Source organism: Entelurus aequoreus, linkage group LG20 (assembly GCF_033978785.1).
Source record: "Entelurus aequoreus isolate RoL-2023_Sb linkage group LG20, RoL_Eaeq_v1.1, whole genome shotgun sequence".
Classification (NCBI taxonomy): Eukaryota; Metazoa; Chordata; class Actinopteri; order Syngnathiformes; family Syngnathidae; genus Entelurus; species Entelurus aequoreus.
Window position 1 is genome coordinate 34839463 of NC_084750.1, and position 14321 is coordinate 34853783.

Sequence of the window (14321 nt, forward strand, 5' to 3'; positions counted from 1 at the left end):
GAACACCCCAGCTTTACACCTACACTACTGCCATCTAACTTCTTGGAATTACAACTGCATGCACAGTCTACTAAATAATACAGTACAGTACTGGCAAATGAGACACAGAAATGCAAGAAAACAAGACACCTGTTCAGCACAACTCAGTGTTAAAAGTTAAAGGAGCCATATGTAATAATTTCATGTCAAGTCACCACTAGATGGCCCTGATATGTCAAAAGGCATTAATAAATCATGTTCTTTTCAAATACCTCTAAAACTGATAACAGTAGTTCAGTCGGGATATGCTCATTTCAAAATAAGATTTACAGCCCCGAAATCTTGTTATTGTTTTCATTTTGATGCCCCGCCCTCCACCATTTGACCAATTAGAAAGTTTGTGAGTGTGTTACATCCAGGTTGCCAGTTACGCACCGCCCTCTTCGTCTGGCTACTGCCACTGGTAAAGTTACTAAACATGTCAGACCTTAGTAAATCTAAAAGGCGTCGTTACGATTCTCAACTTATTCATGACAAAGCCAAGAACAAAACGAGTATTTGCATCGGGGGTGCCTTTGACAGATGGAGACGATTTTTTCATCTGACTCCAAACTTGCTAATTTCCTCCTTGATAGGTAAATCATGCATTTACGTTTTCTTAATACTTGTAATAAATGGAAATTGACATTTCGTAGGTAAACTATATTGTCCAATACAGTCTATGATCTTGTCTAACAAAGCTAGTATGTTCATGCAATGAATGCTTAGCATGCTAGCCCGGTCAATGACACATCAACATATAAGCTAACGGGGGAAATATATGCCCGTGAGCCTGTATGTCGATGTGTTATCCAACTGACAGGGAAAAGTATATTTTCAACAAATAAACCTATGTGGATATGGGTCGTGTCAGTGTCTATTTCGTTCTCAAAATGCTGACACGCTGAGGAAATGGATTCCAACATTAGCATGGCTGTCATGGCAATGTGAAACGTATGGAGACAGCCAAATCACATGATAAAATAATTCCTCATTCGTGTTTGTATATTGTGGACTACATGTACCAAGTTATATGGCAATCTGAAACATTTGAAACAGTAGCCTATAGAAGTGGTTTTTAACCTTGTTGGAGGTACCGAACCTCACCAGTTTCATATGCGCATTCACAGAACCCTTCTTTAGTGAAAAATTAAAAAAAATATTTTTTCAAATTCAAGAAAAAGTTATGTTTTTTTACTGGTGCACAAAATGAACCGTGCATGAACATCACCTTGTTCAAAGAACAAAACCAACACAGTGCATGAACTCACAACAAATTACACATATTACCATGAATTGATTAACGTGGACCCCGACTTAAACAAGTTGAAAAACTTATTCGGGGGTTACTATTTAGTGGTCAATTGTACGGAATATGTACTGTACTGTGTAAACTGTACTGTTTCATATAATGTATTCTCTTCTTTTGCAATCTGCTAGTAAAAGTTTCAATCGATCAATCAAACAACCTGCAAATCAGATGGAACATTAGAGGGAACATTGTTTGGGGGTATCCATAATACACTGATAGGGAGAAGTTTTTATTTACACGATAAGTCGGATGTGTCTTTACCTCCGTGGCGGAGGCTCCGCCAAACCCCTGAGGCCGACTCACCGAACCCCTAGGGTTCGATTGAACCCAGGTTAAGAACCACTGGCCTATAGGCATTACTTGGTAAAATGTATCCTATAGTTTTGAGCGTACATTAGGCTGCTAAGCATGCTCTACTTATTTTTACCAGTACAACCATTGCTAGCGTTGGTTGTAGTTCTTTGTTTTCTGATAGTACTGACAATATCCATATGATTGCCATTTGTTGTAATATTGTATGCAGGCATGATGTACTTCTTCCTGAAAATAGCCTAATTTCTGTGTAAAAAGTGTTGGTTAGAGATTTGTTATTGATAAACGCTTGTCTATCCAGCACCTCAACCCCTAGTCAGAGGCAGTGGAAGTTTGAAGTTCCTTGGAGTAGCCCAGTCGATCGAGCTGGACCTCAGTCAGGGAGAGGGCGAGGGGACTACACAATTTTGACTGTGATTGCAGTACCATTTTTGGCCAGATTATTACATATGGCTCCTTTTAAATCCTTTTTTTTTTTTTAAGTAAACATTTATTAAGACATTTGAACACATACAAACGCACTGAAAATTGGTACCGCTGAGTACCGGTATCGTTTCAAAAGTAAAAAGGTACCCATCTCTACCCACGAGTGCTCTACCATTCAGGCTAGGACCACCCCTGTGTGTCGAAGGGAAGTGAAGCTCGAATGAGGAAGTGAGGTTTCGTTAGCAGGGGTTTCCGTTTCAACGAGGCATGTGTCTTTTCTTTCTCTTCATGCTGGCACATTGGGGGCACCGAACAGAAACAGGCTTTCATCTCACTTGTAGGGCCTTCATTGTAACACCCAAGAGAATAAAGCGGGGGTCAGCAACCCCCGCTTTGTGTGAAAATGAAAAAAGATGAAGAAAATGGTTTTTTTTTGTTTTAATATATTTTCTGTAGGAGAACAAACATGACACAAACCTTCCTAATTGTTTGAAACCCCACTGTTTATGTTAAACATGCTTCACTGATGAGAGTACTTGGCAAGCACCGTTTTGTCCTACTAATTTCAGCGATCCTTGAACGCACCGTCGTTTGTTTACATGTACAACTTTCTCAGACGCTGCCACAGAAAGACGTGTTTTATGCCACTCCTTCTTTGTCTCATTTTGTCCACCAAACGTTTTATGCTGTGCGTGCATGCACAAAGGTGAGCTTTGTTGATTTTATTGATTTGCTGGAGGGCTTATCAGGCATATTTTGTCAATCCATGCAAGTTAATCAATGCTAACATGCTTTTTAGGCTAGCTGTATGTACATAGTGCATCATTATGCCTCGTTTGTAGGTATATTTGAGCTCATTTAATTTCCTTTTCTTATGTCCTCTATGTATTTAACTTATATTTGCATTTCTCATGACACATTATCTGTATGTAATATTGGCGGCATTTCTCATAGTAATTTGTGTGCCATGTTGTTCCAGACCACAGCAAACGTTACTAAGCTTGCAAATATTGTAATCAATCAATCAATCAATGTTTATTTATATAGCTCTAAATCACAAGTGTCTCAAAGGGCTGCACAAGCCACAACGACATCCTCGGTACAGAGCCCACATACGTCATATGTCCATAGTTATGCCTTTGTACTAGTTTTGTTTTATTAGCCAAGTTTGTTCCCCGCCTTGTGCGCGCCTTTTGTTGTCACATTTTGATAGATTAATTAAAAGATGGCATTACCTTCACGTCGTGTCCGGTCCAGTCACTTTGCACCACGGGAAAACAAACCACACCATAGTCCAAGTCTTGACAGAATTAGCATGTCACTAAACATGAAGTACATGTTTGTTACTTATGGACTAAGTACATCATATAAAAAGATGATTCTTAGTTTTTATTCTAATGAGGGTCCAATAAGCCCAATTAGCAAAGAGGAATAAAAAAAGCATGGAAACAAACAGCTTGGGCCTTAAGAGGTTTAAAGTAATATAATGTATGAATGGATATATATATATACAGACGTAATAAATCCATTAGAAGAAGACAGCCCGCAGTTTCCTTAAACTTGGACACACGCATCTATACCGTTGGCCATTCTGAGCCAGTAATTTCCAGAAGTTATCTCATCCAGTGAGAAGCCTCCATTTTAGTAATGATTTCCAATGTTGCAAAAATGTGTAGAATAAAAATTTAAATACAACATTTCTGTCAACGAAGATTTGCGTCAGCCATTGATAGTAGGTTAATATAGCTAATATAGACACTTACATCATGTGTTGCCTTCATTATAACACTTATATAAGGCTTTTAATTTTTTGCGGCTCCAGACAGATTTTTTTTTTGTATTTTTAGTCCAATACGGCTCTTTCAACATTTTGGGTTGCCGACCCCTGGACTAAAGAGAGCTGTTTGAGAGATATTTGACTAGTCAGCAAAAATGGTCCAATTTGGGTATAATGGTATTGTATAAAGGTAATAGCGTTACAAAAGCTTTGACATCATTGCGTGATTACAAAAATACATACTCTGTTACTTTTTGACTGTATCTGCAGGACTTCTACCTAAATTACTCTGAGGCCATATTTTTTTTTTAGTACACTTCACTATTATTCCTATTTTGTATATCCTCCTGACAACCGGCGTCCTCTACAGTGGACAATTGTGTTTTTACATAACAATGTAAAAAAAAAAAGCTATTATAAAATGTGTAACTGTGGCAAAATAAATGTTTCATCCCTTCAAATAGCTGACATGAGTGTCATAAATAAAGTCATAAAGGTGTAAAACTGAACGCAATATGTGTTTACATATACGAGTCGAAGATCGTCACTCTCCATATGACAGGAGCGCCCTGCTGTTTTAAAAGACACACGACAAAGATTATCTATTTGACAAGACCACTAAGCTGCCCCAAATTTGATTTTAGAAGTTTTGGACTGAATTTGGGCCACCGGTTGAAACAGTTCACAACGTGACGTGCTGTGAAGCTCGAGGCGGACGAGGCACTTTGGAGTTAAAAATAATAATATTAATTTTGTATTCTCTCATCAATGGTAATCCGGGCTAAGGATTGAAAGGATAACAAGCAAACGAAGAGAATCATTTACTTTCATAATTTTTTAAAATCGTATTTAGACTTATTTATTTATTTTTATCAAATCAAAAGAAATTTATTTGTATGGCAAAAGCTCTTATATATGTAGTGTACTTTAATTTGAAAAGTCTGATCACCTTTGGTTTTGTCTAAAAGTTTAGTTTGGAGATGTTTTTGGCTTTGTATATAAATATATATATCTAAGAAGTGCAATCCAATTAGTGCACTTGTCTACATGAATATGCAGAATATGTGCTGGTCATCAGTACGCCCACAATACCGGGAGGCAAAAAATGCAAACATAGCTATTTGGCACATGCAGTGTGATTCATCAAGGCTAAAACTGTTCTGCGGTCGCTGTGTTGCATCTAAAGTTAAAGTTAAAGTACCAATGATTGTCACACACACACTAGGTGTGGTGAAATGTGTCCTCTGCAATTGACCCATCCCCTTGTTCACCCCCTGGGAGGTGAGGGGAGCAGTGGGCAGCATCGGTGCCGCGCCCGAGAATCATTTTTGGTTATGTAACCCCCAATTCCAACCCTTGATGCTGAGTGTCAAGCAGGGAGGTAATGGGTCCCATTTTTATAGTCTTTGGCATGACTCGGCCGGGGTTTGAACTCACAACCTACCGATCTCAGTGCGGACACTCTAACCACTAAGCCACTGAGTAGGTTATATAGGTCTATATTTAGTGTGTCGAGAAAGGACATGCAAATTGGCAGAAATAGCTATGGGAAAGAAAGCATTAACGCAGCTCCTTCATTCTATCTGTGCTTGCCAACATATATGGACTGTCAAAAATTTAAATATTAGACATATTGTCTGTTAAGCAATATCATTTTATAATTTTTATCTGCTGAATGACATTAGGGAATTAATAAAACTGATTGAATTGATGCGTTATAGTTTCCGCTGGCATTTTTAAAATGATGTTCCTTTTTCCATTAATCTGAAAGAAATCTCTCGCAATATGCATTTTCTTGCGTATGGAACATTCCAGCGCACGTTCGCAGTTAATGCCAGCATCTCCCAAGGGCACACCGTCAGCACGTTCAAAAACCGGGTTCCATTGTACGTTTGTAGATGCACTGCAGGACTGCTTCTAAAATGGCCATATGAAGTGGTGCATAATGGTCTGCTACATGTTTCAAAACCTAACAAAACAGCACAGCCTTTAACACGAACGCAAAGTAAATGAGTGTCTCCATGGTGAAAGGCGCGTAGTCCACGCAAAAAACGGTTTTAAATAAGGCGGTCCGTACCAGTTGGGCCCTAAGAGTACTACAGTGCCTCTAAGTATGATTTTTCTGTATTTATAGTCCTATTAGCAAGAATAACAAAGTCACACTGACATTAAATACATTACCCAGGCAGTGAGTTTTACGGTGTAGAAGGTTGTGGTGTAAAAACATTTCTCAAATATTGATAACATTGTGACAAATAGAAATATCTACGCCCTCAGCTGACTGCTTGCACGCTAAAGCAGACAGGAAATACTTGCTTACACACGAAATGAGAAAACAAACACAGCAGTACCTCAACTTACAAGCTTAATTGGTTCTGTGACGGAGCTCTTAAATCAAAACACCTGTGGCTCAAATCAACATCTCAAATTAAAATGGAAATAAATACATTTAATTTAATTCCCAAACAGCACAATTTTAAAATGTAACATGCCTTTTAAAAATATGTATTTTTTTTAGGTAAGACATATTGTATAAAGACAATCTATAGAATGTACTACTAACAACTACATTAGTTTTATGAAGTAACATAATAATAATGTCCAGCATTTACACTGGCGAATGGACTTTTACGGTATTTCCTTTCAGCTACTTCTGTGTCAAATACACCATCAGCAGCTTCTCCATAATTTTATGGATACATGTCCACCGTTTAGATATTATTTTAACATTCTTGGCTGGCGTTAGACTCACTCTGCTTCAGTATGTTGCGGACTAGCAGTCATACGCTCAATTTAGTTTGCCAAGTTGAAGAGTCGCTAGTCATGTTTTTGATCATTTGTTTCTTTATTTTGCTACGCCAACTGAAGGAGGGGATGCTTGTAACTCAAATAATTGCTTGTATGTTAATGCATAACAAATACCAGAGAGACTGTTCTTTTCTCAAAACACTCTAAAGTTGAGGTACCACTGTACTAGGCACTGCATCTGGTTTTTAGGATGTAGTCATTCAGTGTCTATGGTGCACTGTATATAAACTGGTCACCGCACATCTCTGGTTCCCAATAGCAAAGCAAAGTGGTAAACACAGAATTCTGACTTGAACAAGCGGTAAAGCAGATCCCAGCAGGATTTTATGGCTAAGAATCAAGATGTTGTGCTTTGTAAGGCTTTAACCAGCTTAGGCCTGTCTCTGTGGTTGGGCCTCTCAATCAAAAGGGATGTTCTCCCGGTGAAAGGAGATTCTGCTCGACAAACAGAGTCAGGTGACTGTCCCGTCGTGCAAGTTATACAATCTATGAATGAACAACACATGGTTTGGTTGCTGGACGATTCCTTGAAAGACTGTAGTCCATAAAGGCCAAACCAGAACATAGTCTACCAGTCAGGTCGACATCAGTGATCTCATGGTATTCATTCTGACACTCTCAAGAATCAAGTCTTCCATAAGAATGGAGGATGACAGTATGCTGAACACTAACCCGTTTATGTTAACAAAACAAGCCATTGTTTGCACATTTACTGGAGACATAAAGGCATAAAGAAAATGGGACACAATAAAGGATATTTTTGTTTAGATTCTTTTGTTTTCATATTTTTATACACCTATCTAAGAAAGCTGATTTCTTTTGGAGGTTAGCGGGATATTTTCCACCTTAAAGCAGAGTGGAGTGCATAAGTAGTCTTGGTCTATTTACCTCGTTCTGTTCAAAGACAAAACCCAATGAGTACAACCTGTGTTTTTATTTGTGAAAATACACACACACACACACACACACACATCTTATTTGGTTTCGATGGTGAGAAGAGGTGCCAGGAACGAGATGAAGCGAGAGTGGACGAATGTGTGTGTCCAAAATACACCCTTAGGTTAACTTTCGGTTTCATTGGACAAAGAGGACAAAAGCACGTGAGCAGAGGGACAATTGAGAGTGAATGTACCAGACTTTGTAGGGCATGGTCTTCTTTCCAGCGCTGGTATTGCTACTGTTTGTACTTATCAGTACTCCATTTGTAGAATAATTTGTTCATCTTCAACTTGCCTTATTTAGACACGCCATTAGAATAAAAGAACCTGGGAGGGCTTTGCCCTTTTAAAGGGGCAATCTGAACAATAATAATCTTTAAATAAAAATAAAAAATTGCTGAATTTTGTTAATCGCTGTGGTAGATCAGGTCAATGCAGTAATAAATCGATTTCTGAGTTCTCCAGCTCACAAGTTTTTGGGGATACGAGCTATCTGTTGGCTAATTGTTATGCTTTAGGTTCCGAGCAGGTATTGGGGCTACAAGCCTCCTTACCACTAGTTGGCGTAGCAAATGCCACAGTGAACCCTGTAAGATCTGACCAAAACATTTGCTCGCTAGCATTAGCTTTTAGATAGAAAATCGACGTAACTTAAGTGTTTTCCAAGCATGGGATCAAAGAAGGTGAGTGTAAAGGACAGTGCTTAGAAGAAGAAGCGGATGATAGTCATTGAATTAAAAAAAGAAATCATCAAAAAACATGACCGAAGTGTGCGTTTTGCTGATTTGACGAAGCAGTGCCAGGGTAGAAGCTTAGCACTTTGCAATCTGCACCATTCTGAAGCACAATGAGTTGATAATGCCATTTTTTTACACAACAGACATTTATCCATGAACATATGGAGAAGCTGCTGATGGTGTGTTTGACGGAGAACCATCTCATAGGCGGTACCTTAGCGGTAGATAGTACTTTATTGATTCCTTCAGGAGAGTTCCCTCAGGAAAATTACAAGGTAAATGCTATACATTTTATTTCCTAAAACTACTGTCGTGGTTTGTAGTGCATTGTAGTGTTATTTTTGACACATTATTCCTCATGTAGAAGTTAGTTTTTCTCACTAAAAAGAATGTTACATGTTAAAATTGTAGTGTTTTGGGGAGGGGGACTCAGGATTCAATAATGTCATTTCCATTCATTTCAATGGAGAACGTTGATTTGAGATACAGGTATTTTGGGTTAAGAGCTCCGCACAGCACCGATTAAACTAGTAAGCCAAGGGACCACTGTACTGCCATGCTTTTATTTAGAAGATTACTTTGCACTGAACAGGAAGCGTTAGCACTTTTTATTGCTCTAAAAACTAGACAGTAGTTTTGTTGCTGTTGTGGTTTCACGCTGGTTAGCGGTAATGATGAAGTTAACAATACTACAACTAGGTATGTAGTGAGTACCGGTGTTAATGATTAACCATGGTTCGTGATGCCTTTTTAAATTTAAATTGTCGTAAAACCGTGATTGATAATTGCACTTTGTTTGAACTCACGGACTGGTGACACTGCTGATTTCCTGGCGAAGCAAGCTCATTGGCAGCTAGTGCCACTAATTACTCCCAGTTTAAATGCTAACATGAATACAACACAAATTAATGTCTGCACACTCCAAAACCGTTACAAACGAAAACAGAAGAAGATATTTACAAGACATATTTATGTTAAAATAAATATATATTTAAGTATGTTAAAATAACAATATGTCTCTTAATGAAGCCAGAACAACATTTTGTTTCTTCCGATAAGGAAAGTTTACTGTGTGTTTATTTATTTAAAAAAAATGTGTGAGCACATTCAACAATACTGTGATAATAATCACTGGGATCATTTTGGGCACAATAATCGTGATACGAAATTTTCATATTTTTACATCCCTAACTACAACACATGTCGACATAAACGGGTCAACATTTTATCATTATCATTATTTTATCATCAATATTTTAAGCAGTACTTAGTTCATAATAAGAACAATAAAAAAGACTGAGACTTTGACCTTAGCAGGTTCCACTGTATTGTGTACTTTGCACTTACCCGTTTCTGAGTCCCTTTGCTTCTCACAAGGCAGGACTTTTCAAGGTTCTGATATCCGCCAATCACTTCGATTTCCTCCACTGCCGGATACTTCTTCTTTATGGGCTCAGCATCAGTTGAAGTTGTTGTCTGATGCTGCTGGGGCGTTTTTGCATTGTTGCTCGCCACGGTGACGGACAGCGTCATAGAGTCAGTTGTTCTTCCTGCTCCCGTGGACTTTTTCGGCTCGATTGTAACGGTGGCCCCTCTCTTTACGTGACCGCCAGAGGCACTGCGGATGGAAAAGCGAGTCGGCGAGGCGGTGGGGGAGGCAGCAGGAGACGGGTAACATGGAGAGGGAGCCGGAGTTGGTGCACAGTCTGAGGGTTTCAGAGATCTGTCTGGGGATCGGCTCCTGAGATGTGAGGTATTAATTGGGTTTGGTTGCTTGAGCTGAGATGTTGGAGAAAAAACACGCCTGGGACGTACTTTGGCGTTCATGTCAAGTGTTTCCTGATCTACCTCCTCAGTCTTGGCATGATCCTTCAACTGGTCCTTTTTCAATCCTTTTCTTTGGGGTCCTTTCATCTCTTTCTCCTTATGGAGCGATCTGTCCTGAACATTCTTGTCTTCACCCGAGAACAACTTAACATCCCCGTGTTGAGCATGTGCTGAGATGAGGGGCTTCACCCTAACAAGATGCACTGACGACACGTCCAAGTTCCTGTCTCTCAAACAAAAGCCTGACCTCGATCCGACCGTCTCCAAGTTGTAGATCCGACTCATGGCTGCCAGGGAGTTAGGATGTGGTGGCGAAGGGGGCAGAGGTTGCGCGTGATCGGAGGACGACGTGTGTTTCTCCACTTTCTTTTCGGAGACTTCCTTGTCTTCCTCCTCTTCCTGGCTTCTGTGGCAAATCAGTTCCTCCACATGCTTCGCAGAGTCGGGTTCGTCCTCAGATATTCGAAGACATTCACCGGTATCTTCGGAGGGAACATGCGCAAGATCGCTACTTACTTCTTCTCCGTCCACAGTGTGCGAGTGCTTTACAGAAACAGGAAGTTGGGGGCATTTTTTCAACACACCGACTTCCTGTGCAATGTCAAACGCAGTCACGGATGTCTGGGCCTCTGCGTCATCCTCACCGCTCTCTGCTGCAACCTTTGTCTTCTGCAAATGTGCAGCAGGTTTTTCAGTTCCCTTCTCCTCACATACGTCCCCCGCTGTCTGTGCATCAGAGACTCTTGTGCCTTCACCTCCATCCATGCCGTGTGCCCTCCTCCTCCTCTCCTGCTCTCTTTGCCTAATTTTCTCTCGCAGGGACTCAATGCGGCTCAAGGGCTTGCCAATTCTCCAGCTGTCCCTTCTCTCCACTCCACATCCTCCCTCAGAGCCTTTATCTTCCTTGCATTGACTTGAGGACTTATTTCTCCCCATCTCTTCTGCAACATAAAACACGGTCCTGGGGATTTGGATCTCAAGGGCACCTGGCGGGCTACCCATCGGAGGGATCCTCGGAGCTCTGGCAACTGAGCTGTCATCAGTAACTTGTCTCCCCTGCTTCCTCTCATTGGTATAATCACTTGCGTCTCCCACTTTTTCTATTTTGCTGAGGAGTTCCTCTGTTTGACAGGATAACACACTCCTCTCCGCCCCTTTTTCTACTACAGTACTGAGCAGACCAGAGTACTCTTTGTGGTCTGATTCAAGTCTGAAGGATGCATCAGGGTTTTCAAAAGCTGTTTTGTCTCGATTTTGTCTTCCCGAGTGTAAATCGTCCTCTGCACTCGTCTCCCTTTTCTCGGCGACTCGCTTCACTGCTCTTTCCGTCGTCCTCGTCTTCGCATCTTGCCTAATTGGTATTCTCTTTGCGAAAGAGATTCCCTCTGTGCTTTTGACAGACGCCATCGTAAAGCCTTCGCTGTCTTCATCGGCTGCCATTCCTCCGACCCTCCTCTCAACCCGGTCTAACCTCTTGACCTCAGTCTTATTTGGGAATCCTGTTCTTGTTTCACTTCTCCTTTGTATCTCTTCGTTGCTTGATTGTACACATTTTACGAACTTGTTTTGATCTAAAAGCCGTGCGCACCATTTTTTGCACTTTGTCGGTATTTCCTTCCCTGAGCCTGCCGCGCTCCGGTCTGAATATATCCTTTCACTGGTTTTCCTCTTGAAACACACATCTGGATCCAAGCCGTTCTCCTTAGCGCTGATGACCCGATCAGAAAAACTAAAGGAGCGTTTTGGTACTCCTTTAAGCGGCCCGTTTCTCCCATCAGACATCCTCTCCTTAGGTTGTTCATCGTTGTTTTCCTCTGAGTGTTTCCTCCTTCCGGGTCGGAGGAAGTTATCTGAACTTTTAGATCTAGATGGAGGCTTGCGGTGTTCTCCAAATTTAGTGAGCAGCTGGCTAACTCGTCCTCCTTTTTCATGAAAAACATTGTCATCCAAGCTGTCCCTCCTGTTCCCCTTTATCATTGTGGTGTGGCCGAAGAGTCTCTCTTTCTCTTTAGTTCTCAGCTCCCTCTTTCCCTCTGCGGTACAATCTCCATCCTCTCTCCCGGACACTTTGCCACCTAAAGAGGTCCTCTCTTCCATGCTCGCCGTGGGCTTTATGATGAGAACATCCGACGCTCGGATCTCGGTCACACTTGCTCCTCCGGCCAGAATCTCCCTCAAGTCCATCTTCATCCCTCTATTCCCTTGCGAGTCCTCCTCAGACCTCTCCACCTCCATCTCCCTCCATTTAGCTCGTCTCTCGTCACTGCCTTGCCGCTCTTGTTCGATGATGATGATATTGTCTGCATGGATGGTTCGGAGACAAGGGACTAAGGGAGAAAAAGAACTTTCGTTTTCCTCTTTAGGGAATTCTTTCTCCTTGGCTACATCTTTCCTACGACCTTTGTCCTCCCTGTTATTTTCCCTTCCTTGACTCCGGTCTCTGCTCCTCTCATTGTTTCGTCCTTCGCTCAAATCTCTCAATCTCTCGATTTTCTGCTCGATATTCATCCCTCTTCCTCTCTCCCCGTCATGACTCCTAGGGTTTAGTTTTTCTTTGTCCCTCTCTTTAGGTTCCACTTCGTGGTAGCCAACAGCTCCTTCCTTCCCCTTCCTCCACACACTCTGTGTGCGAATAAATGGGTTTTCATGGACTGGAACTATGGTTTCTACAGACACCTCACTTGCTGGTTTGGGTTCGGCATCGACCCACTGGCCTGGGTCTGGACTGAGTAACTGTTCGTTTCCTTGATTGACAGTTACAGAGCTGTCTGTGTCACTCAGTCCATCAGAGGGAGGTCGAGCATCCACCTGAAGGACAGAAGACTCTATTTCCTTCTCCCTGTCAACCAGGACTTCTTGCTTTCCCCTTCGCCGCTGAATGATTCCTCGCTTCCATGCAGGCATGTTGGCAAACTTCTCCTCCTCCTCTTTTTCTCTCCTCCCTCGCTCCTCTTCCTCCCGCCTCTTTTTCTCCAACAGGACTTGCTTCCATTCCGGAAGAGAGGACACAGACATAGCAAAATAGCGAGATGAGTGCTATTCCTTGCCTCTGTGACTGGGGTGAAGAAATAAAAAGACACAATGAGTTAAATAACTTCTCACGCCAATTTAAATATACACAGTGTACATTGCATATTAATGTTAATTGATGTTTTCAACCACCTGACTCAGTTTGTGCCTTTTTACCGTTGTCCCTCGTATATCGCGGTTAATTGGTTCTAGACATCGTGATGAAAAAATTCCCGCTAAGTAGGAATCATTAAATATATAAATCATGTATTTTCATAGCAAGAGCATTAATGGGTTACTCCCTACTAAATATATTTTTCAACATTAATAGGACCCTTTAAACATGAAACAACACCCTTTAGTCACCATTACACTCTTTTAATCCAATATAGTAATTCTGCCTAAGGCTGACCCAATCAGTGGCCACGATACTCAACAGCACGCTCTGATTGGTTTGGTCTCCTCTTATGGCCAACATTTCAAATATTCTGCTGTTGTATCGATAGTTGTACTTAATTTGGCCATTTTTATCATTGAAAATGCTTAATTCAAGCCAAAAATATTGTAAAATATGCTTGAAAAAAATAATAATGTAGTAAAGGTGAATATTTGTGGCGAGGGACGACTGTATAATTTACACAATGTAACGCATATTTAGGTACAAAAAGTATTATGAGCACTTTCACAAGCTAATGACGTTCAATAGAAGAGCACTATTTGAGACGTGTTGACCTAACAAAAGTTGCTAAATTGCACACCCGTGGCATACATGCTAACTGTCAGCATGCTAGCAAGATAGCGCAGTGTAACAATTTTCATAACTTTTAGTTTTGCACCTACAAAACTAAACTCCCTCCCTTTTGAATACTAGGTTATAGCAAAAACATTCTGGAAAATTAAGTATTTTTCCACCAAATTTCATATATTAGAAGTAACAATATTGACAACTTTTGGTTTTACATCTACTAAAATGGTTAAAATGCTAACATGCTAACACATCAAATACATGCTACAGTAACAGTCAGCATATATATACTGTATATATATATATATATATATATATATATATATATATATATATATATATATATATATATATATATATATATATATATATATATATATATATATATATATATGTGTATGTGTGGGGGAAA

The 14321-nt window shown here is 40.5% G+C and overlaps 1 protein-coding gene across 1 annotated transcript in view; it reads right to left on the bottom strand.

Moving 5' to 3' along the window:
* The window catches only part of ppp1r18 (protein phosphatase 1, regulatory subunit 18), a 33629-nt gene that overhangs the window by 16515 nt on the left and 2793 nt on the right, over positions 1–14321 (bottom strand). Inside the window, exon 2 of the mRNA XM_062030014.1 lies at positions 9676–13210. Within this exon, the coding sequence (XP_061885998.1) occupies positions 9676–13170 (3495 nt within the window). The 5' untranslated portion in view covers positions 13171–13210. The remainder of the gene's footprint in view (positions 1–9675; positions 13211–14321) is intronic.